This window comes from Crotalus tigris, unplaced genomic scaffold (genome assembly GCF_016545835.1).
Source record: "Crotalus tigris isolate CLP2741 ecotype Arizona unplaced genomic scaffold, ASM1654583v1 scf7180000017877.288114, whole genome shotgun sequence".
NCBI lineage: Eukaryota > Metazoa > Chordata > Lepidosauria > Squamata > Viperidae > Crotalus > Crotalus tigris.
Window position 1 is genome coordinate 60,001 of NW_024096694.1, and position 23,474 is coordinate 83,474.

Here is a 23,474-nt window from a genome sequence, read left to right on the forward strand (position 1 = left end):
AGAAGCACATTATAGAATACGAAAGCCATTTTAAAATCAGAAGGAACACCTTGTGTTGCTGATGGCACAGGCCAGGATTGGACCTTGCATCTTAGACGTCAGACACCAGGATGATGGGAACAGGGGAGGGGGGAAGAGAGAAGAGCAACATTGGGAAACTCCACTAGAGAAAGATTGCGGGGGGGTTGGTACGGTTGAAGGCGATTCTGTCCCCTCCCACACCTGGAATCGCCATTTTTCTGCCTGGCTCAAGAAGAATCTTGGGCAAAATTCATGGAAGAAAACCAGGGCAGAAGCTGTTTGCCCATGACCTTCTCGCTTGCAAAGCCCGCCAGGAAGTGGAGGGACAGAAGCTCCAGAGATGATTCTGAGAGTGGAGCAAAGGGAAGAAGCACACAAGCTGAGCAGGGCACACCACAATGACCCCTGCCAATCCCCCCCCCCCAGCCCCTTCCCAACCTCTTATTAACAGGCCAGAGGGCGAGAGCATGGGGGGAGGTTAGTTTATTGCTGGCATACTCAAGATTTTGCTTATTGGGTTCTGGCTCAGAGGAGCTGCTGCTGCTGCTGTGTTGCTGTGTTGTCTTCTTCCCTGGGGCGTTTTCCCTTCCCTGCCCTACCAACTCCACACCCCCCCCCCTTTCCAGTAGCGTTGAGAGAATTCCTGCAAGTGTCTTCCCTCCTTTCCGTCTCCTTGCCTTGGACCATCACAAGACTGTTCTGAGACTGCTGGACTGAATGTGTGTGTATGTGCGTGTGTGTGTGTGCACGTGTGTTTGCAAAAACAAAAACCAACACCCCATGTGCAGGGAAGCCCACTTTTTTGAAAAGCACAAAGCCACCAACCTTATGGCTGCTTACAAGCTCCCAGGGTAGTTTTGTGAAGACCCACCTCAAAAGCTGAAGTCCTATCCTTCATCTCAGCCTCTTTAAATATTTCTGGACCTGTCTCCACCCAGATGGGCAGAGGGATGCAAGTCTGTTAAATGCTGGCTTGTTACTTACAGCATTTTATTTTCTCAAATGCTGCACAAAAAAGCGCCATCGTCCTCCGCAAGGGAGCCCAGCCTCAGTTTCCCCGAAGTGTGAATTGGCTGGGCTGGAAGACCCGGTAGGCAAGCCCTGTCTCTCTTTCCCAGGAAGAACTAAGATCCTTCTCCTTGTTTTTCACTTATTATTATTTTTGTGGGGTGATGGTGGGTGGGTTTCATTTACTTTTACAAAAAAAAAAAAAAAAGGAGAAACAACCTTCACACAAAGCATCACAATGAAAACTCCCTTTGGTAGAAAGTGTAATAAAATGACTTTGCCGCCCTCACCTGTATAATACTATAAACCCTGAAACCATCTGGTAACTCAAAAAAGGCTAGTAAGAGTTGTACTAGCACATTAAGCACACTTATTCTTTTAATTAAAAAAAAATTGACAAATATATACATTTATTTACAAAAAAAAAAAAAAAAACCAGGAAGGGGGAACGGAGGAGAAAGAACCGGTTTAAAATTGGTTGTGGCTGCTATTGTCAAAGCGTGCATGTGTGATTGAGCAGATTTGTGTGTGTGTGTGTCTGCGTGTGTGTGTGTTTGAGAGAGAGAGAGAGAGAGAGAGAGAGAGAGAAAGAGAGGGAGACAGAGAGAAAGAGTGTGTTTGTGTGGACAGCTGGTGCATGGCACTAAGAGCCTAGTAAACAAGCAGGTACAAAACATAATAATAGTCATCATCATCATCATCATCTTAATAATAATAATAATAAAACCCAAATAAAACGATAGTTCCACTGGCACTAGAAAGAACAGACTGATCTTAAATCGGTTTAGGGACGTCAGACGAGTCCCAGTCACAGGAACGCAATGGATGAGAAGGAAAAGTCGAAACGGCAGACCCCCAGACGCCCCCACCCCGCTTGGTCTGCAGAACTCGGGAAGTGGCAAAAAGTTTGGCGAAAAGTCTGCCGCTGAGTCCCGTGGAGACGAGGGACGCAGCACTTCTGGCGCTCCTTCAAAGATTCTGGCTTTAAACCTCGCGTCTTTCGGGAGGGAAGCAGGCGGGGTGGGGAGACGGGGAGGGGAGCAGAAAGGGAGGGGCGTATATGCCACGCACCAAGTCTCGCCAAGCTACTGCAAGCCCCCGAAGGATCAGGGCTGCTGCTGGTGGTGGTGGACAGAGGCCAGGTGCGTCTCCCTCGGGCGACTCCCGGACCTCCCGTGGCGGCGGGCCCGACGTCAGCGCTTCTGGCTGCTGGACCGGCTTCGGTTCCAAAAGACTGATGGGAAAACAGGCCCGGGGACGTCTCCGGTCGGAGAGAGTTGCGGGAAGTGGCGGGTTGCGGAGCCGCGTGGAGGAGGGGGAAGCGGGAAAAGAGGAAGTTGTCCCTCTTTTATTTGCCCTGCGCCGCACGCTCTCCCACGGAAGGGAGGGGAGGCGGTTGCGCTCCCGCCCTCCCCTCCAGCCAAACACGTTTCGGTTTCCCTCTTTGCCCCCCTCCCGGTGTTTAGGGCGTCTTACAGGTTGCGCTGTACTTCACGCGGTATTTGTTGATGCTGACAAAATGCAAGTCCTCAGCCTCGCAGGTGGTGGTGCAGGGCAGCAGGCCCTCCAGGGCTTCCCCCATGAGCCACTGGCTGGTCTCGGCCGCCATCTCGCGGGTGACGTGCTCTTTCGTCCACCGATCCACCCAGGCCTGGAAACGCTGGTGCAGCCTCTTGCTGACTCGCTCGTGGGACTGCGGGGGGAGGGAGGGAGTTAGGGTGGCCATCTTGGAGAAATACCCCCCAGACGGATACCCTCGCGGGGCTGCAAGCGGTCAGGCGTGGACCAGATCCTAACTTGGGGAGAGTGTCCCTATTCCCGCTCTGCGATACCCGGGGCAGAACAAGCTTTTTCTGATCGTGTGGTTGACGGTGATCATCCAAAGGGACGATCTTCTGTCTGTCTGTCTGTCTGTCTATCTATCTATCTATCATCCATCCATCTCCCTCCACCTTGCATTTTAAGACAAAAAATGTGGGGCAGCGCTTGCATGAGGCCTAAAATGGGAACGGTGTGACTTCAAATTCCAAGGAGCCCCTCCCCCAAAAAAGGTATGTGGGAGAAGAGTAAAGGGCAAGCGGTGGACACCCCCACCCTGCTCTTGTGTGTAGCTTGGCTTGACCACTACGCGTGGCAGCCCCATCCCATGGTCCTTCCCCACCTCCAGCCTCCCCCCCAAACAACCACCCTCCCTAGGTGCACCCCCCCTCAGAGGACCAGGCTCACTGGCTTCCTCCTTCTGGGCCCACCTGATGGGCGCGCAGCAGGGCAGTCCTCCGGTACATGTAATCCTCCGACTTGATCACGTAGACCATCTTGTAGGAGTTCAGCTTGAACTTGCACTCCAGCTTGTCCAAACTCTCTACGTTCTCCAGGGGCTTCTTGCCCAGCACCTCTTTGCCATCCTTCTCCTGCTGCTCCCGACCTCTCTGGCACTTACGGATCTGCCGCAGGTTCCTGAGAAGCGGAGAGCCCCCGCTGGAATTAGGGCCTCCCTGAAAACCCACCCCTCTGCTTCTTCTGCTGGAGGGCGTCAAGGGCGGAAGGCTCAGCTCATGGAAGACAGAGAGCCGTCCGGAACCTGGGAGGCCATCCCTGGGAGCATGTGGATGCCACGTTGAGCCCTCGAGCGACCGACTGGCCCCCCACGACGAAAGCAAAGAATCCCTGTAGCTCAGGGTTGAGCTGTGGGATCCTTGGCGCTCTCTGAGCTTGGGAGTTTTACTGCAGAAGTTTCGTTAATGCCGAAGAGGTTATCTAAAGGCCTGCGGGAGAACTACCAAGCTTGGGCTCAGGTTCCCAAAACCAAGACAGACATGTTGAGGTTCTTCTAAGCAGTTTCCTTTATTATTCTTCACCCCAAGACAGAAATCTGGCCAAACTGAATCTTTGCACCAAAAAACTTAGTCTCTGGGAACTCTTGAGGAGGAGCCGTCTTCACCCTCTTTCTCAGACACAAAGTATCTAAACTGTGTTATCCCTTGCTCTTCCTCCTTGCAGCCTCTCCCTCCTGGGAATCCGGACAACCTTCCGCCACGCTCAAAAAACACCACGGACTCCACCATTTCCCCCTTCCCTCCTCAGCCCAGCAGAGCAGGGAGAATGGCTAGAAGCAAAGCATGCCTCGAAACAGCGCATGGATGCTTTCGGTACGGGTGGAGGACGGGCTCTGTTCTCTCACCTGGGCAGAAACACCGGCTTCTGGGCCAGCTGTTCCCGCAGTTCTGGAGATGTGGAGTCAGAGTTGACATAGCGATCCACGTAATCCGTCCAACGCTGTAAAGGGAACCAAGGGAACGGTTAGTCAACTCCTAAAGGGGAGGGGAAAAAACAGCTTTTCTGCTGTATGAGAAATTCTAACACCACCTTTATTGCAAAGTTACAGGAAGAGAATCTCGCAAGTCTGAAAGCATTTTCCCCCTTTCTTTGTTTTTACTTTGCACAAAATTTGAGAAGATCCTTTCTGAAATGCTTCCCATGCCCCTTTTCCTTCTGGGGGCTAGTCGGTAGCTCTTCTTCCCGACTCCTAAAGCCATCCCAGTTGGGTTGGGCTTTTCATTTTTAAAAACACTTGCTCTGACTGGGCATAAAACAGTGTAAAGCTGCTAACTGACCACAGCCCACTTTTACCTCTGCCTCAACAGGATCGTCAGAGTTCTCCTCTTCTGTATCCAGCAGTTCAATGGTTAACTGAACGTGGCCTCGGCTCTGAACGAACATCATCTACCCAACAAAACACAGAGACTCAATATTGCTGGCCAAATGGTCGTTGAAAAAATAATAATAAAACAGGCTCCCCCAAATCAGTGATGTGAATCACAAGCTGGCTTTGGACAGGGCACTCCGAAAACAGGCAACGCTTCGGATTAGCCAAGGGTTCGGTTTGAAAAGGCAGTCAGAAGTCAGGATTGCCCCAAGCAGCCATGAATTTTATTGCTGGCACGCAGCTTCCCTCAAGAGACAGTTGCAGATTTTACCCTGAAGGATTTCGGCATAAGTCATAACCCACAATACAAGTAAAGAACAGATGGTCAGCTTAATAAAGCCAAGAGCCGAGGTGGCGCAGCAGTTAGAGTGCAGTACTGCAGGCCACTTTAGCTGACGGTGTTCAGCAGGTCAGCGGTTCAAATCTCACCGGCTCAAGGTTGACTCAGCCTTCCATCCTTCCGGGGTAGGTAAAATGAGGACCCAGATTGTCGGGGGCAATGTAAATATATATATATATATATATATATACACACATTGCTTACTGGTGTACACCGCTTAGAGAGTGCTTGCACTTAAAGCGGTATATAAGTCTCATAAATAAATAAATAGAATAGAATAGAATAGAATAGAATAGAATAGAAAATATTGAGTGGAGTGGAGTGGAGTGGAGTGGAATGGAATAGAATAGAATAGAATAGAATAGAAAAGAAAATATTGAGTGGAGTGGAGTGGAGTGGAATGGAATGGAATGGAATAGAATAGAATAGAATAGAATAGAATAGAATAGAATAGAAAAGAAAATATTGAGTGGAGTGGAGTGGAGTGGAGTGGAATGGAATGGAATGGAATAGAATAGAATAGAATAGAAAAGAAAATATTGAGTGGAGTGGAGTGGAGTGGAATGGAATGGAATAGAATAGAATAGAGGTGGCGCAGCAGTTAGAGTGCAGTACTGCAGGCCACTTTAGCTGACTGTGTTCAGCAGGTAGCGGTTCAAATCTCACCGGCTCAAGGTTGACTCAGCCTTCCATCCTTCTGAGGTAGGTAAAATGAGGACCCAGATTGTTGGGGGCAATGTAAATATATATATACATTGCTTACTGGTGTACCCCGCTTAGAGAGTGCTTGCACTTAAAGCGGTATATAAGTCTCATCAATAAATAAATAAATAAATAAATAAATAAGAGAAAAGTTGTAGGAGAAGCGTTTTTGTGTGTGAGAAGCTCAGATTGATGGGAGGGGGGAGAGAAGAGGGTTGGTTCACTGGGAAGGGGAAACGGCAAAGCTTCCAGGAAAAATGGCACATCAAAAGTAGGAGGAACAGCAGATTTCTCCCAGCTTCTGCCAGTCATAAATCATCCGAGCAACCTTGAGTCGTATTTCCACCGGTGAAAAGAAAAATTGATCAAAATCACCCCACCTTCCACCCAACTCCGGACCTTGACGAAGCATGCAAGTTTCCACAAAAATCTGGCACTCTGTAATTGCTCGAGACAAGTCTCATTGCAGTTAAAGTTGCCCAGGAAACCTTTGATATCTCTTTTATTGATGCAGCCCGGAAAGTTGCATCTCTACAGACGGCATGAAATAAACGGACTTTGGGAGTATTAAATGCATCTTTGCACATTTGCAGGAAAAAGACCAACCCACCCACCCCTTCTAAAAAGCAACCCTCTCGCCCAACAATCCTGCTTACCTTGAAACAGTTCTCATCCTGCATCAACTGCTCGGCTTTGCGCTGATAGGCCGTTTCCACCAGGGAGCGAGAGGGCTGTGAGGTCAGCAGCCCTCCCGTCGCACCGTTGTGGCTCTCCGACAAGTAGAGCTCGGTCACCTGCACGCAGATTTCATCGCTCACTATGTGCTGGAGCTGAAAATTTAAAAAGAGAGAGAGAGCGAGAGAGAGGGAGAAAGAACATTAAGATGCTTTTTTGGGAAGCTCAAGCACCAGGTGCAGCTTTTCCTCAACCGTGCAGAAGCTGCGCCTTAGGCCAGCTGTGCCAGCAGGCAACAGGTCTAGGCAAAAACACCTCCAACGGCTGAACTTCTTACCTCTTTCCCTTGGCCCCGGGGCCATCAGGGCAGGAAGCTGAGCAGAGGCGTTGTCCTGCCCCGCTGCTCTGCTTCCAGCAGCCAGTCTGTGCAGCCATGGGGCGCAGCCCAGCGGTGGCCACAACTTGTCTGGGAAAGGGTTGGGGAGGGCAAGCGAGTGCCTTCCCCTTAAAGGTCCTTGAAGCCATGGAGACTCCCGCTTCTTGCTGGGGCCACGTCAACTTTTGAAGTTGTAGACTTATACAGGCGATAAGCATCCATCTCTGGCACTGCTTTCCCCCTTCTCTCTTTCAACTACTGTGCACACATACACACACACACACACACACACACACCTGTCTGACAATACTCTGGATGAGCTTGTCCATGGTGAAGGCAATGTAAGCGTGAATGGTGAACATGTCGCGCAGCGAGTCCTCGTACTGAGAGGAATCCATGTTGCCGTCTAGGAGATTCCGCACCATGTCCAAGAAAGCAGGGTAGTAGTCTTCCACTTCGATGTCCACTAAAATTTGGGTGGAGGGGTGGGGAGAGGGGGCAGAAGTGGGAGAGAGGGGCAGAACAAAGTCATTAGAAGGACTTGCAAGGGACGCGCCAGCCCTGCCAGTTAGGCGAGCAGAATCCACGGGGAAGCCAGTTTCACTTAACAACGGTGGCCAGAATAGTCGTAAATTGGGGGCAAACTTCACTTAACCACAGACATTTTGGGTCGTAAGACAATGTGGTCGTAAGTCAAGGACTGCCTGTGCTTTTACTAAAAGCCACGCAGATCACAGTAGAGCGCTTGGCTTTTAGTAAAAGCGTCACGTTTTTGGCCACAGAGGGAGCCGAGGGTCTTCCTCAACTAAAGGACCAAGCCTGGGCAGGGCCGAGAGCCCACCTGCGCTGCCCTCCCCCACGGCCGGCCAGCGTCTCCCCCGCCCCAGAGAGCCACTCACTGGGGTCTTTCAAGCGCAGCTGGATGGCCGGAGTGTCACTCTTCTCTCGCTTCACTCCCAGCACTTCCCGCTCCCACTCCCGCTCCCGGCTGTCCACCTCAATCTGCCGCTCCGCCTGGCTGTAGATCCGCAACAGCCGCAGGCACAGGATCTGGTGGAGGCGCAGGAAGATGTACCAGTTGTTGTTGACATAGAAAAGATTGTAGGCCTCGTCCAGGCTGCGCAACTTCTGAGCTGCGGTGCTGCTGAAGAGCAGTTTGGCTTTGGGGGAGTTGCCCCCCACTCCGTTGTGCTTCTTCACCGCCCCCGAGTTCTCGTCCACGTCCATCTCCTCCTCTTCCTCCTCCTCCAGGTCAGAGAGCTCCCCTCGCTGAGCGAAGAGGAGGTCCGGGATGAAGTGGTACATGATCTGCTTGATTTTGTACTTGTCCTCTTTCTGGATGCCCGTCTGACGCTTCACATGGTGGATGATCAGGGAGGCTGCGTCTTCCAGAATCTGCTTGTCCTCGTAAGCCAGGGACAGGTGAGGGCCGGTGTTGTCTTCAGACGTTTGCTCTTGCCTCTGAAAAACCCAGGAAACAAATAAGGCTGGAATATCTAGGGAGATTCTCAGTCATCCAGGTCATCTCGTTTCTCTTTGAAGACGTTTCGCTTCTCCTCCAAGAAGCTTCTTCAGTCTTCAAAGAAAAACAAGGAAGTCCAGTTGCCTCATGAAAAAGCACCTTTGGGATAAATCTGACATAATTCTCAAGTCATTAATTAATTCACATTTAATAGCATAAAAGTAAGCGAACGCATCCTCCCTGTTGCTTTTCAAGTAAGTCTCTCTCTCCCCCTCTCCCTCCCTCTTCTCCTGCTACAAATTCCTGCTGATGGAGAGGAAGGACACCTTCTCTCTGCTAGCTTCTGCTGCTTCCCTCAATTGCCCCAAAGCAAAAGGACAACCTGAGCAGCGTTTCCTCTAGATGTTCTTCAGCGTTCTCATGACTCTTCTTTGAAAAGTCAACGTTGAAGGAAAAATTGGTGGGATTCAACAATGACTAAAAGGAGCTACAACAAATTCTGAAATCCATCAACCAACACCAGGCTCTACAGCAAAGAATGGACATCAGAGGATTCTTGCTAGATCGTGGAATGACTGATGTCCTTTACTGAGCAGAAAAAAAGATCCAATATCTCATGACACTGGATCCCTCAAGTCTGAAACACGCCCTTATCAATTCCAGACCAGATCTCTATTCGGATCCGAGACAAATGTTATGGAACAGTGGAACTGCTTAGATCACTGCAGTGGTGATTTAAGAGAAAACAAGCTCTCCGTTTCTTCCATAAACTGTGGATTACTGCAGGGGTCCCCAACCCCCGGTCCATGGACCGATACCTGGCCACAGTATGCCAACAACCAGTTCGCACAAACAAAGCCCCATCCGCGAGATGCAGGTAGCACACAAAACCACACACTCTCCGGTCCGTGGAAAAACCTTTCTCCATGGAACCGGTCCCTGGTGCCCAAAAGGTTGGGGACCTCTGGCTTCTTGTGCCCCACTATTCTCAACTCTTGAAGCACGGACACCTTCATCTGCCTGTAGCAAATGGAAATAGGACAGAAAGAGGCCCTTTCTGGAGAAGAACTATGGTTGGACATCTTTCAATAATAGATTTATCAGCCAAGGGCCAGTAATGTCATTCCAGTTCCTTTTGGAAGCACGAAGGAATGGAAAGAAGAAAACAGAAGCTACCATTCAATCTCATAAGGAAATTCTACTGAATTTATGATGAAGTACGAAGCCTTCAAAAAGCAGACACCTGGAGCCCCTCCAACAAATTCTGAAGTCCTAAGAACACCGACTACTTTCTTCTTCTCCGCAAGTGGTCAGGGAGGAACCGAACCGGACTCGAAGCGAATGGCCCGAGCGAAGGCAGAGAAAGGAACCTCAAACGCACCTCGTCGTAAATGGTCTCAATCTCACTCAGAAGACTCTTGGATCGCAGGACCTTGGTGTCGTTCTGCTTGAAATTGATGCCCTGATGATCCAGGGATTTCAAATAGTATTTCTCGTTCTGTTCCCGCCACACTTTGTTGAATCCCCTCTGGGCTTCCCGCCATTCCTCTTCTTTCATTTTCAATCTAGGCCGGAAGACCAAAAAAAAAAGAGAGGGGGTGTGAGAGACATCTTTGTTTAGGACCTTGGCCCTTTTATGAATTGTGGACTTCAACTCCCAGAATTCCTGAGCCAGCATGGGGGAACTACGGCCCTTTTATGACTTGGGGACTTCAACTCCCAGAATTCCTGAGCCAGCATGGAGGAACTATGGCCCTTGGCTGGCTCAGGAGTTCTGGGAGTTGAAGTCCACAAGTCATAAAAGAGCCCAGGTTCTCCACCCCTGGTTTAGAACATCCGATGGCTTGATCAGATTCCTCCTGACAGATGTGGGTGAAAATTTCTGGCAATATAAAACCATCCACGTTCTCGTGGTCTCCTTTCCTGGGTAACTGAAGCAGCTTATTTCTACCTAACGTTCCCCTTCCCCACTCTTCCCATTCCTTCCCTGCATCAGAACGGCTGTTTCCAGTATAAACTGAATCCCAGTAGGGTTGAACTTCAAAGGAGAAACTTTAACGGAATTCTCCCAGGTGAGTTGTGAGATTCACCTGTGAGTTCGGGCTTCTGAGATCTACAAAAAAAGGGGGCACGGCCTAACAGATATGCCTAAAATCCAGCTTTGTGAACCTGGCACCAGCCAGATGTGTAAACATCACAATTTATCTTGTTCTCAACCAGCCAGGCTGACGTAGCTGAAGATCCCAGGTTGAAAAAAAAAACCCAGCCAATGCTGGCCTTCTCAGTTATCAAGCCATGTTTTAGATCAGTGTTTCTCAACCTGCCAACTTTAAGACAGTAGACGTAGGTTGAAGTCCACCCAAGGTTGAAAAACACTGGTTTTAGAGACACCTTTGCTTTGGGATAGTTAGAAAATCTCAGTTCCTCTGGAATCAGATGGCTAATCATGGCTAGATGATAAATTACATCAATGCTTGGCCAGATGTAATGGCTCCTAGTCTTTCTCAACTTTGAAAGGCATCTACAGCTTTGAATGTGGATGTCCTGAGGATCACCCCATCCTACATCTACCTCAACCCCAAGAACTGAGATGCGACAGGCCACCATAGATCAGCGGTTCTCAACCTATGGGTCGCGACCCCAGTTGGGGTCGATCGACCATTTTTCGGGGGTCGCCAAAAGTGGCGATCTGCCATTTTTCGCGCAGCCGCGCATGCGTGCTGTGCATGGGGGCAGCCCCGCGCATGCGCGCTGTGCATAGGGGCGGCGCCGTGCATGCGCGCTGCACATGGGGGGCCACGCATGCACGCTGCACATGGGGGCGCCACGCACATGGGGCGCCACGCATGCGCGCTGCACATGGGGACGGCGCCGCGCATGCGCGCCGCGCGTGGGGCCCCACCCCCATGTGCGCGGCGCCACGCATGCGCAGAACATTTGTGTGACGGGGGTCGCCGTCACACAAACGTTGAGAAGCACTGCCATAGATGATTCCAGACCTCAGAAGAACATCAACGCTTGCCTAGCGCTTTTCTTTTGACCCTGAAACCTTTCAACGTTCATTTCCGTTCGGTTCGAACGTTCGTCTTTACTTCCCCGATGACCGGATGGATACCTTTTCAACACAATGGGGACGGCGACGGCTGGATTTTTCCGAAGGCCATCGATGATGTCGGCAGCTTTGTCTGCGTATATCCTCTGCAGAGCTTTGCGGTGGATGACTTCGGACGAGCCCCCCAAGGTGTTGTCGAGACGGTATTTGGCTTGCTCTTCCGCCGATAAGCGGGAGAGTTTCTTCTGTATCGTTTCCAAGACCCGGATGGTGGCTAGGTTGGTCTCCAAGACCACATCCAGCTGAGAAAGGGAAAAAAAAAAAGCTCAATTAGCCAGGCTAAGGAAATGAGCTCATAACGCAAGCTAACTATCTGACTTGGGAAAATTCCACAGCATCGCAGGAAAAGGCTGCATTTCAACTTCCCAAGTGGGATTTGATTTCAAATATACAGGGAGTCCTTGATTTACCACCTTTCATTTTGTGACTGTTCCTGGGAAAAGTGACTGATGGCCACTTCCCCACACTTACGACCACTGCGGCCTCTCCCTGGTCACGTGACCAAAGTTCAGAGGCTTGACAACTGACTCCTATTTATGACGGGTCTCAGTGTCCCGGTGTGTGTGTGTGTGTGACGTGTTCCCTTTTTTGACCTCATGACAAGCAAAAGTCCATGGGGAAGCAGCCAGGTTGGCTTAACGACCCTGTGACTGACTTAACATGTGCGATGATTCACTTGGCGAGGAAAGTCATCCGATGGGGCCAAATTCACTTAAGGACTGTCTGGCTTAGTGGCAGAAATTTGCGCTCGACTGTGGTCGCTAATCCAAGGACTGCTTGTAGCCGGGAGCTGTCAAAATTGGGGAATGCCGCCTGATGCCGATTCTTCCAGTTGCTAATACTTTTATTTGCCATCTGAGTCTCTGATAACCGTACCGGGAAATTTAAGGCCCTACCTCAAACCGCTCGTCCTCGCATCGGTAGATGTGCTCTTCGTACTGAGTCTTCTTCGAGCTCACAAACGTAGAATCTTCGGACCAGGATGGGAAGGAGACCCAGGTGTCGTTCAAAACCTAAGCAGCGGAGAAAGAAAAAAGAGGGTTACTGCCAACAAGATAAAACGTTATTCTGGCAGCTATGGAAAAAGGCTGATCGGACTGCAGAGAGGACATTCCTGACTCCTCTCCGGTTAGGTCTGAAAATCATCAGGAAATATCACAAGGGAATGGTCTGCTCTACAAGGGCGCCCCCTTGCGGGTGAAAAAAGGATTGCTGCTTCCTGAGATACTACAGGAATACTATTAGCACATCCCGTAGTGCAGAGGTCCCCAACCTTTTGGGCACCAGGGACCGGTCCGTGGAGAAAGGTTTTTCCATGGACTGGAAAGTGCTTTGGTTTGTGTGCTGCCTGCACCCCCCAGATGGGGTTTTGCTTGTTTGTATGAATTGGTTGCAGGCATAATGCAGGCTGGTACTGGTCCACGGACCAGGGGTTGGGGACCCCTGCCATAGTGGGCCAGGCTTTAAAAAGGGAATTTTAAGCCCAACCTGATAATGCATTCAATAAAGACCTCATGTTATGGGTATCCCCCACGGAAGGAACTTCACATTCATGGAGAGATTTAATCCTTTTCACTGGTCATTTTTAAGTCTCTTGGGTATCCTGCTGGTCTTCTCCACGTCTTCCCCGGATAAGTTTCAGACTCTTGGCTCTTCCTTTCATCGGTTCCACTCAGCTTAGTAATGGAGCCCATGGGATACATGAAAAAGGGAAGACGTGGTAATATCCATACAGGGAGTCCTCAGCTTATGACCATTTGTTCAGCGACCATTTAAACTTACAACGGAGCTGAACAAGGGGACCTGGCCACTGAAGTGTCCTGCGATCACATGATCACAATTTCCGACACTCCCTGCCGGCTTCCTACGAAGTCAATGGGGAAGACGGCAGGAAATCAGAAGTCTCGAGTCAAGCGAGGTCCTTGCGTAACTACACCACCAGGACTGCTGTAACTGCTATGCTAAGCAGCATGGTCAAATGCTGTAACTAAGCAACTGTGTTGCTTAGTTACAGCAATTCCAGTCCCAATGGCTGTCATAAACCAATAATTACCTGTAATTATTTGGGGGGGAGGGGGGAAGAATCCCTGGAGGCCATGTCACTCTTGCTAGGTTTCAGCAGCATCCCCATCCTCAAAGGGGGGGGGGGGAGATGGCCAGCTTACCTCCCTGCACAACGGTGTCCGGCCTGTGCATTTGGGCTGCTGGTAACTTTTAGGCAAGGCTCGGTAGCTGGAGCCCAGCCGTTTGCACGAAGCATAGTCTATCTCCATCGCTATCCCCTCGGTAGCTCGCTCCTTCGGGAAGCTCTCCAGATGTGCGGATTCTTTGTAGCCCAGGAAATTTTTAAACCAAGTGAACAACTCGGGGAATTTTCTGAAAAAGAACGAAATGAAAACCAATGCAGTTCGAATACACTAGCTTAGCGTTGCTGCGGCAGAGAGATTTTTACGCTTCTTAGTGAGATTTAAACTTTTAATGGGCTGTTAATGATCTTATACAGGGAAAGATGCAACCTCTGCCTATTTAAAACATTCCTCCCTTCACCTTCTGCCGTGAAATTTGCTGTTCTGGTACCAACAGACTTTGCCAATAGTTGGGAAAGAAATATCTCTACTCCTTGAACTCTGAGCTGGCTGGCAGAGGGAACAAGCATGATGCTCTCTGCCTGTTAATTTATGTATTATTTATTTATTAAATTTACCCCCTGCCCATTTCACTATCCAAGCAACTTTAGGCAGCTTATTTTCAGTTCTTCGCTGTATGTCGTCTGTCCCACAAGGGAGCACATTAAAGGGCCAGTTAGTTAAGTCCGCTTACCCCAGAAATGGAGAAACCAGCTGTACGAGCTCAGCTCGGGAAATGACCTCCTGATTGAAAATGACGAGGCAGCGGAGGAAATTCTCGTAGGCCTCTGTGCTACGCAGCGCCTTGCGGACCTGAACGGTGGGATCGGAAGAGAAAAAGAAGGACGAGAAAGTGGGAAAAGAGATGATGAGCCTCTCCCGCAAAGGAACAATTCAATCCTCTCCTATTAGCACAATTCTAAGCTCATCAACCAACAGTCACGACGTACGTGGAGCTGGGAAATGGGTCTATTTATTGCAGGGAGAGCCAAAGGGCAAGGAGGAACGCATCACGACCCAAGCTACAATCCCTTGTGGACCCCAGATAACCCCCTACATGCAGTAACCGTTGAACAGCTGAAAAATGTCATAAAACATAAAAGTCAACTTCTGTCTTACAAATAATGTTCGACTTACAACAACTGAGATAAGAATTTCCTTTGCTAAGCAAGGCAAACAGGTTTTATCCGCGCTCTTACCTTGTCAAAGAACAGAGACTCTGTCCCATGTTTGCCAGCTTCTGCAAAGGATGGGTCCTTCAAATTAAGCTTTGGTTTCTTCTGGAGAGAGAAAGCAAGCACCCAAATAACCCCCCCCCAAAAAGAATAAATAAGTGACATCTACCACAACACATTTTAAATTTGTAGTTAAACAACAGGAGAGGAATAACTGCACAGTTATCAATACCACTTTGATAGGACAAGAGTTTGTTAATTAAGGCAGGCTAAAGCTGTTAATTAAGGCTGAGGAATTCTGGGAGTTGAAGTCCATAAGTTGTAAAGTTGCCATGGTTGGAGACCCCCGAATTAAGGGACGCGAAATTTGAATGACAGGGGTTATAGTTCTTTTCCTTGGGAAATATGGAATAATTACGTAATCAATTTAAATTTAGATTATTATCCAGGCAGACTAAACATGGACTTAAAAAGAAACTGCAGTTGTAGATCAGTAGTTCCCTAATTGACTCAGGGTTACATCTTTTTCTCATTTCCTTTTCCAGGGCCAGACCAGACCTGAACGATTAAGAAATTAAGTTTCTGGTGTGCCTCATGTAGCACAGTCTATCCTACTGAAATTCTTAATTCAATAACATCAGTAAAATGGGAAAGTGCTGTAGAAAATATAGTTTTATAGCATTAAAGATCCCTTAGGTGTTCTTAACTAGTTCCTAAAATTAAAGCACTATATTATTATTGGGAGAAGATCAGGATGGAACATTAGCAGGTAGCATATTGTTTTTATTTGCTAAGCGCGTATGGCCAACTACTGTGCAATTGCCACCAACTGCAGCCTTGAGGTGAAAGTGGTAACGGAGGGTCTCACCTTCACTGGTGGGGTCACCCCCGTGGTGGCGTGCCTCCGGAGTTGGCAGCCGTTCTGATTGGGCCTCTGCTGCTTGCTGTTGAGCTGGGGTTTCTTAATGGTGCCTCCGTGATCGTTTCTCACGGACTCCACTTTCTCGGCAGTGGTCTTGCTCAAGAGCTGATCGGAAAGAACCACAAACAAGGTTGTGATGAGAACATGTAAAAATGTTTCACAAGAATTAACCAGTTAAGGGGCTATGAATACAGGCCACCTGAAGATAAAAATGATTTTTGACCTTAGGGTCACGTTCTGCTCAAATCATATACAGATACTCCTTGAGTTACGACTGTAAAGGAGCTGGCCCATCACAGTTGTGGGTCCAGGTTACTTGAGGGACCGTCTCACCCCAATGGGAATGGCCTGCCCCACGTATGCCAACAGAGGCAGCTTGCTGTGGGTCCCGTCAGCCTGATTATTTTGGCTGGCCCTTGCGTCCAGGAGGAGGGCCTTCTCTGCTGTGGCTCCTGCCCTCTGAAACATCCAGCCCCCTCAATGTGAGGTTGGCCCCAACCCTCCTATCCTTTTGTAAGGCCCTAAAGACCTGGCTCTGCCCATTGGCTTGAGGCCCAATGGGGAAACAGCACAGTGGAAGTGGCTGATTGGGTAATAACAGATCCCACCTCCCCCCTACTCCGCCCCGTCCTCCCCACATGTTCTTTGGTTTTAATTTATTTACGTTTTAATGTAGATCTATCTTTTATGACTGTAAGCTGCCCAGTTACCTTTTGGAAAGAGGAGCAGCCCAATCAATTTTACCAATATACTAAAATAAAATAAAATAAACTTGTGATGGTCTAAATGGGATGACTCATGGGACCGATCCAATTTTACAATCTTTTTTTTGTTTTGCAGCGGTCATTAAACAAGCGTCTCGGGCTGCTAAATGAACCCAGGGTTCACCCGGAGGTGGTTTGCCGGGAACTGGAAGTCAATGCAAGTTGTCAGATTAGAGATCACTCACAACCGAGCTGTTTGCGTCTGGCAAGAACTGCCCAAATTCGGAGAGCAAGTCCTCCTGGTTCTTAAAGAGGCGTGCCACCTGGGCATAGACTTCCTGTTCAGTCAACGCCGGGGTGTAGTTCCCGCCGGCTTCCTTGGCATTTCGCTGTTCTTTCTGTTAGGAGACAGAGGAGGAAGGTTCAAGAAAGAAAAAAAAAGAAAGGAAGGAAAGAAAGAAAGAAAGAAAGAAAGAAAGAAAGAAAGAAAGAAAGAAAGAAAGAAAGAAAGAAAGAAAGAAAGACTTTAAGGAGCTGCCCTTCGTCCATTTCTGCTCTCTGAGCCTTAAAAAAATATTTTTTTAAAAAATGAGGAACCCCCCCCCCCCGATTTCAAAAGAAGAGTTGCTGAAAAAGACATTGGAGGCGGTTTGTGCTTTGCCCCAAAGTTGTCACCCAAAATCGGACACCGGAGAGGCCAATCACCTCTCCTTAGCTCCACCTGCATCTATTTCAGGGTTTCTTTTACACTTAATGGACAAAGCTTCCCTCTTGCAGCAGAGAAGCAAATTCCAACTATTTATCGCCAAGCAGGCGTTACTCTCTCTCCCACTGCCCATTGACAAAACTCCTCCTGCTTTGCCAAAAAAAAAATCTTCTGCTCAACACACACACACACACACAAACACAGCTCTCCAATTTCAGAGTAAACCTCAGAAGGAACAGCTGGCTGACTCACCTGATAGGTGTGGAGGATCTCCAAGAAAGCCTTATAAATGTCCGGCTGCCCTTGGAAACGGTTCTTGATCTTGTTGACGTAGTTGATGGCGTGATTGAACTCGACCGGCTGATTGTTCTGCAGGGACGGGGTCGTCCCCAGAGAGATTGTCACGGGCGTGTGGGGCTGGACCGGCGGAGAACGAGGCGACGCGTAGGGGACGGGAGGGGCCTGCTGGCTGGTGGGCGTGTGCGCCTGTAGCTGGGAGGGCTAGAAAAGCAGAGCCGAACGGTTAGGGTGGCTTTGGGCCAGAGGGATGTAACTGCAGGCAGCCCCCCACTTATGACCATCTGCTTAGCATCCATTTCAAGTTACAAGGACACTAAAAAAAAAAAAAAACTGACTTAGGACCGGTCCTCACATTTAAGACCACTGCAGCACCTCCAGGGTCAGGTGATCAGAATTAAGTTGCTTGGCAAGCGGCATCTACAGGTAATCCTCGATTTACAACAATTTGCTTAGTGACTGAAGTTAAACTGGCATTGAAAAAAGTGACTTGTGACCAGTTTTCACACCTAGGACTATTGCAGCATGCCTGTAGTCACGTGATCAGAATTCGGACATCGGGTGACTCATATTATGACAGCCACAGTGTCCTGGGGGGGGGGTGTCACCTGATCCCCTTTTGTGACCTTCTGACCAGCAAAGTCCACGGGGGAAGCCAGGCTCACTTAACGACCATGTTATTGATTTAACCAATGCAGTGATTTGCTTAACAACTGTGGCAACAAAGTGTCCTCAAACAGGGCAAAATTCACTTTAGCAAACGTCTCACTTAGCAACAGAAATCTGGGCCTCAACTGTGGTCGTAAGTCAAGGACCACCTGCAAAGGAAATTCTAGTTCCAACCGGGGTCGTATGCTGAGGACTTCCTGTAAATCAGGGGTGTCAAACTCGTTGCATCACATGACGTGTTGCAACATATCGTGACTTTTTCCCCTGGCTGGAGCCGGGATGGATGTGGCTTCTGTGGCCAGCAGTTTGACACCTCAGCTGTTTTGTAAACTCCACCCTTAAATGTCATTTCTTAGGGCCTTCGCCTGTCCTTCAAGAGCACTTCCTGCTTGGGCAGGGGGTTGGACTAGATGACCTACAAGGTCCTTTCCAACTGTTGTTCTATTCCAGTGATGGTGAACCTTTTAGAGACTGAGTGCCCAAACTGCACCCCCAAAACCCACTTATGCATCGTCGTGTGCCGGGTGGATGCCACTGGCTGGGCGTGGCCCATTGGGTGGGCGTGACTGCAGTGGTAATGGCAGACTGGTTGGGACTAAAAAGTTCAATCAATCAATTCCAACTTTGCAAGATCTTTTTTTTTCCTGCGAGAAGTTGAAATTGATTAACTGATTGAACTTTTTTTTTTTTGCACACGGCGGAGGCCTCAAGCGAAAAGGTTTTATAAAACCCAGCTGAAGGCCTAGGACTAGGGTGATGGCACCCATGCCCACAGAGAGGGCCCTGAGTGCTACCTCTGGCACCCGTGCCGTAGGTTCACCACCACTGTTCTATTCCATATTCTATTCTACTTTCCATTCCATTCCATTCTTTCATCAGCAGCTCCGATGCTCAGAAACCCTCGTGGCTTGAGCTCCTGCCTTCCCGTTCCTAAGCCAAGCCCGCCTATTTAGCTTGCGCTGACCTTGCTGATCTTGGCGGGTGGCGGCTGCGGTGCTGGCTGTGCTGGGGTGGGAGCAGATTGTGCCGAGGGCTGAGACGGGTGCTGGGGCTGCGGCGGGGGCTGTGGCTGGAGACCATGGGCTGGGATTTGATGCACCTGCCCCGGGGTGGTTACGTTCACCATGTCGTTGGTCTGGACTTCGATTTTATAGCCGGGAGGCAGGAAGGTGTTGAAACCCATGATCAAATCTGGGTGGCCTTTGAAGAGCTGAGAGACGCGGCTGATCACCCCTGGAGTGTCGATGCTGCGCAGGAAGCCAGAGGAAGGAAAAGAAAGAGGTCAGACACCTGGCACAAATTCCGACATGGGTAAAGACAAGCTGTATTCAGATGCATCCCTTATGGCAGTGTTTCCCAAACTTGACCATTTTAAGGCATGAGGACTTCAACTCCCAGAATTCCACAGCCAGCAACGCTGGCTGTGGAATTCTGGGAGTTGGAAGTCCTCATGCCTTAAAATGGTCAAGTTTGGGAAACACTGCCTTATGGCCACAAGCCCACTAGATTCTATAGTCCGCCACAGAGGAAAATAACTACAGGAAAACTTAGACAGACATTAGCGTTTGGGGATAAAAGACAGAATTATTATAAGACCAGTCAAGTTTTATGCATTAGACTACATTTATGTTCACTACTGTTCACTGAACAAGCCGTTAACAGTTGGATTCCCATCAAATGAAGGAAAATAAAAACCAACGTAGACAAGCAGCCATTCTGTATACCTTTGAGATTTAAACTCCTTCATTATGTCCAAGAAGTCATTGTAGACTTGAGGCTGGCTACCAAATTGCAGCTTCACCTGGTCAAGGTAGGAAAGAGCGTCTTCCACCTGCAGCCAAAATAACCCATGTTAAAAACATCCCTTTCCAACAACATTTCATCTCCACGCTTTCAAGGGTAAACTTGGTCCAGATATTAGCAATAGAATATTGATAAACGTGAACCTTATTTAAATGTTCAAAACTGAACTGAAGGCCTAAAAACATTTATGAAGCAGTAAGTTCCCAACAAATTTTAAGTAAAAGAATTGAACTCCCGTGGGATCAGGAAGACTGGTTTGGCTGATAAAAAAGAAATGAGCTGTAATAAACTTAAATTTAAAAGGTTAATTTCAATTTAAATCTATTATTAGATTAAAAGGAATGGTTCCGAGGTATTTTACTGTTCTCCTAGAGCAGGGGTAGGCAACCTTGGCTCTTTTTATGACTCATGGACTTCAACTCCCAGAATTCCTGAGCCAGCCATGGGAGTTGAAGTTCATGAGTCATAAAAAAGCCAAAGTTGCCTATCCCTGTCCTAGAAATACACCCTATTCAAAGCATTCAGAACTGACTTCACTTCCAAAGCTTTAATGCTTTTTGCACCGCTCAGCACAAAGCGTTTAGGAAAATGATCAAGTGATTAAATGTTAAGCTAAACACAAAGTCTTCCAAAGCTGTTAGCAGCCAAAGCAGCAATTTCATTTTCTACACCACTGAGGATGGAAGGAGGAGTGGAGTGAATCAACACTGCTGTGTCTTTACTGGTTTCCCACCGAAAAGTATGAAGAGGTTAGAATCTAAAAGTGGAGCACATAAACGAATAAACCAACAAATATATCCAATGTGGTTTTGTGTGTGTGTGGGGGGGGGAGGATAAAACCAACTCATCCAAAAAGCACAAACAGTTCACCTGTGAACAAAAGGCACAATCGCCACGTATCAAAACGCAGCTCAACACACCTGCACAAAAACCACGGAATTTCTTTTTACGGCTGAGTTTGACGATGCTTCATGCGCCCCTGGCCCCTCCGGCCGGACTCACCTTCAGCCTCTGGAACTGCTGCTGCCCCTGGACTGGCGCTGCTGGTGGAGTTGGGTGAGCATGGCTTTGCGCCACTTGGCTCCCATGGGGCTGGACAGGGGTGGGGTGGTGGTGCCCGCTGTGGACGGTGGCTAAGGTGGGTCCATGGCTGTTGGAACTCTGGGGAACCGTGGACACCTGGTGAGGCGGAGGGAAGAAAAGCCGTGGAGCTTACAGACCAGCAGGACCTCGCCCACGTTCACACAAGGGCAAGGAATCCTTCTTTCAGTGGAGGCAAAAAAAATAAAATAAAAATCTGGGTGATGCTACTAGCTGAACCGTCTCAAAAAAAAAAAAAATCTAACTTATGACTCACTTAACTGAGCTGTTCAGTGAGTTTTGCCTCTGCTTTACGACCTTTCTGACCACAGCTATTAAGTGAATCGGGGCAGTGGTTCAGCTGGGTCACACAGTTGTTAAGCGAATTTGGCTTCCCTGTGGACTCCGCTGGTTGGAAGGCCGTAAAAAGGGAGGCTGCAACCGTCGTAAATGTGAGCCGGCGGACAAGCCCCCAAACTTTGATCCCATGACCGGGGGGGGGGGGGAATGCTGCAACGGTTATGTTAAAAAATGGTGATAGCTCACTTTTTTCGGTGCCGTCGTAACTTTGAACGGTCACTAAATAAACTGTTGTTAAGGCGAGGACTATGTGTATTATCTTGAGCAGGGATCTCCAAGCTCAGCAACTTTAAGCCTCGTGGACTTCAACTCCCAGAATTGTGGTTTAGAAGGTCCAGGCCCTTTTACATCACTACAAGCCTCCTTGTTTGCTATGGCCCCTGTGCTCATAGGAATTCAGGGAACTGCAACGATTGTGTAACTAAAGTGTCTGCTTCCGACTAAGAGCGCAAGAATTTCTCAAAGGCAGGAGAACAAACACCACTTTTCACTGTTGTGCAGCTTCTTCTCCCAGGAGTCACTTCAGCTCTTATCTGGCAGCCCCTCTCTTACCTGGTAGCTGGGAGTGACCGAGTACTGGATCCCGGTAGCGGATTGCATGGTCTCCGAAACAGATTCATATACAGGGGGGGCCGGAGCGAGCACGCGATGTTGGTGCTGGAAGGGTTCGGCGCTGCTGGCAATGCGTCTCTGCTGGGACGCATAGACGGGCGATTCCTGTTCCTCCACTCGCCGCTTCATTCTGAATTCATGCTCAGGAAAGCGCTACGAATCCTGCGGAGAGACGGAAAGGGATCAAACAGGCCTCGACTTAACGGCCAGAACTGAGCCCAAACTTTCTGTCGCTAAGGGAGAAAGTTATTAAGGGAGCTTTGCCACGTTTTACCACCTTTCTTGCCACAGTTGTTAAGTGAATCACTGCAGTTAATAGCAGTAGCACAGACTTATATACCGCTTCCCAGTACTTTACAGCCCCGTCTAAACGGTTTATAGCCGTGATGGCCAACCTATGGCATGCGTGCCACAGGTGGCACGCAGAGCCCTCTCTGTGGGCACGTGCGCCTTCGCCCGAGTCCTAGGCCTTCATCTGGGTTTTATAAAACCTTTTCGTTTTAGGCCTCTGTCACCGTGTGCAAAAAAAAAAAAAAAAAGGTTCAATCAATCAATTTCAACTTCTCTCAGGGAAAAAAAAGATCTCACAAAGTTGGAATTGATTGACTGAACTTTTTAGTTTCACCCAGTCTTCTGTTGCCACCGCAGCCATGCCCACCTAGCACTTGACGATACATAAGTGGGTTTGGGGCACTTGGTCTCTAAAGGTTTCGCCATCACTGGTTTATAGTCAGCATATGGCCACCAACAATCTGGGACCTCATTTTACTGAGCTCGGAAAGATGAGAGGCTGAGTCAACCTTGAGCCCTCAGGATCGAACTCCTGGCTGTGGGCAGAGTCTGCCTACAATGCTGCATTCTAACCACTGTGCCACCAGATATACAGATAGAGGATATATGGATGGATGGATCAGTAGATATCAATAGCACTTATATACCCCTTCACAGTGCTTTACAGCCCTCTCTAAGCAATTTACAGAGTCAGCATCTTGCTCCCCCAAACAGTCTGGGTCCTCATTTTACCGACCTCGGAAGGAAGGAAGGCTGTGTCCACCTTCAGCTGGTGAGAATCGAATTGCCGAACTACTGGCAGTCAGCAGAATTAGCCTGCAGTACTGCACTTTAACCACTGCACCACCACGGCTCTTAAATTAGTAATTAGTTGAACTAGTAACACAGTTGTTAAGTGAGTTCCCACATTGACTTTGCTTGTCAGAAGGTCGCAAAAGGGGATCACCTGACCCCAGGACATTGCAACCGTCATCAATTTGAGCCAGTTGCCAAGCGTCCGAATGTTGATCATGTGACCACAGGGACACTGCGATGATCGCAAGTGTGAAAAATGGTCATGACTGTTGTAACTTCAAACGGTCATTAAACAAAAGGTTCTAAGTCAAGGACTACCTGGAAAGGCAATCAACCACCCCCTCTCAGCCTTAAATGATCTAAGTCAGGGGTAGGCATCCTTGGCTCTTTTATGACTCGTGGACCTCAACTCCCAGCTATGCTGGCTCAGGAATTCTGGGAGTTGAGGTCCACGAGTCATAAAAGAGCCAAGATTGCCTACCCCTGATCTAAGTGAAGGGTGTCCATCCTTTGCAACTTTTAAGACCTGTGG

The 23,474-nt window shown here is 48.8% G+C and overlaps 1 protein-coding gene across 6 annotated transcripts in view; it reads right to left on the reverse strand.

Annotated features, from left to right (window-relative positions):
• SIN3A (SIN3 transcription regulator family member A) overlaps positions 1 to 23,474 on the reverse strand; it is a 31,375-nt gene that overhangs the window by 170 nt on the left and 7,731 nt on the right. For 5 of the 6 annotated variants that reach the window (XM_039343840.1, XM_039343842.1, XM_039343841.1 and 2 more), the window contains 20 exons: positions 21,797 to 22,018; positions 20,807 to 20,983; positions 19,726 to 19,832; positions 18,966 to 19,248; positions 17,288 to 17,536; positions 16,575 to 16,727; positions 15,572 to 15,730; positions 14,728 to 14,808; positions 14,223 to 14,341; positions 13,568 to 13,778; positions 12,299 to 12,415; positions 11,406 to 11,644; positions 9,672 to 9,855; positions 7,728 to 8,289; positions 7,125 to 7,294; positions 6,434 to 6,607; positions 4,660 to 4,752; positions 4,211 to 4,305; positions 3,279 to 3,486; positions 1 to 2,722 (listed from right to left, as the gene is read on the reverse strand). The exon at positions 1 to 2,722 is cut by the window's left edge and continues 170 nt beyond it. In XM_039343840.1, the coding sequence (XP_039199774.1) occupies positions 2,492 to 2,722; positions 3,279 to 3,486; positions 4,211 to 4,305; positions 4,660 to 4,752; positions 6,434 to 6,607; positions 7,125 to 7,294; positions 7,728 to 8,289; positions 9,672 to 9,855; positions 11,406 to 11,644; positions 12,299 to 12,415; positions 13,568 to 13,778; positions 14,223 to 14,341; positions 14,728 to 14,808; positions 15,572 to 15,730; positions 16,575 to 16,727; positions 17,288 to 17,536; positions 18,966 to 19,248; positions 19,726 to 19,832; positions 20,807 to 20,983; positions 21,797 to 21,985 (3,801 nt within the window). In that variant the 5' untranslated portion in view covers positions 21,986 to 22,018 and the 3' untranslated portion in view covers positions 1 to 2,491. The remainder of the gene's footprint in view (positions 2,723 to 3,278; positions 3,487 to 4,210; positions 4,306 to 4,659; positions 4,753 to 6,433; positions 6,608 to 7,124; positions 7,295 to 7,727; positions 8,290 to 9,671; positions 9,856 to 11,405; positions 11,645 to 12,298; positions 12,416 to 13,567; positions 13,779 to 14,222; positions 14,342 to 14,727; positions 14,809 to 15,571; positions 15,731 to 16,574; positions 16,728 to 17,287; positions 17,537 to 18,965; positions 19,249 to 19,725; positions 19,833 to 20,806; positions 20,984 to 21,796; positions 22,019 to 23,474) is intronic. The other variant, XM_039343843.1, reaches the window with a different exon arrangement.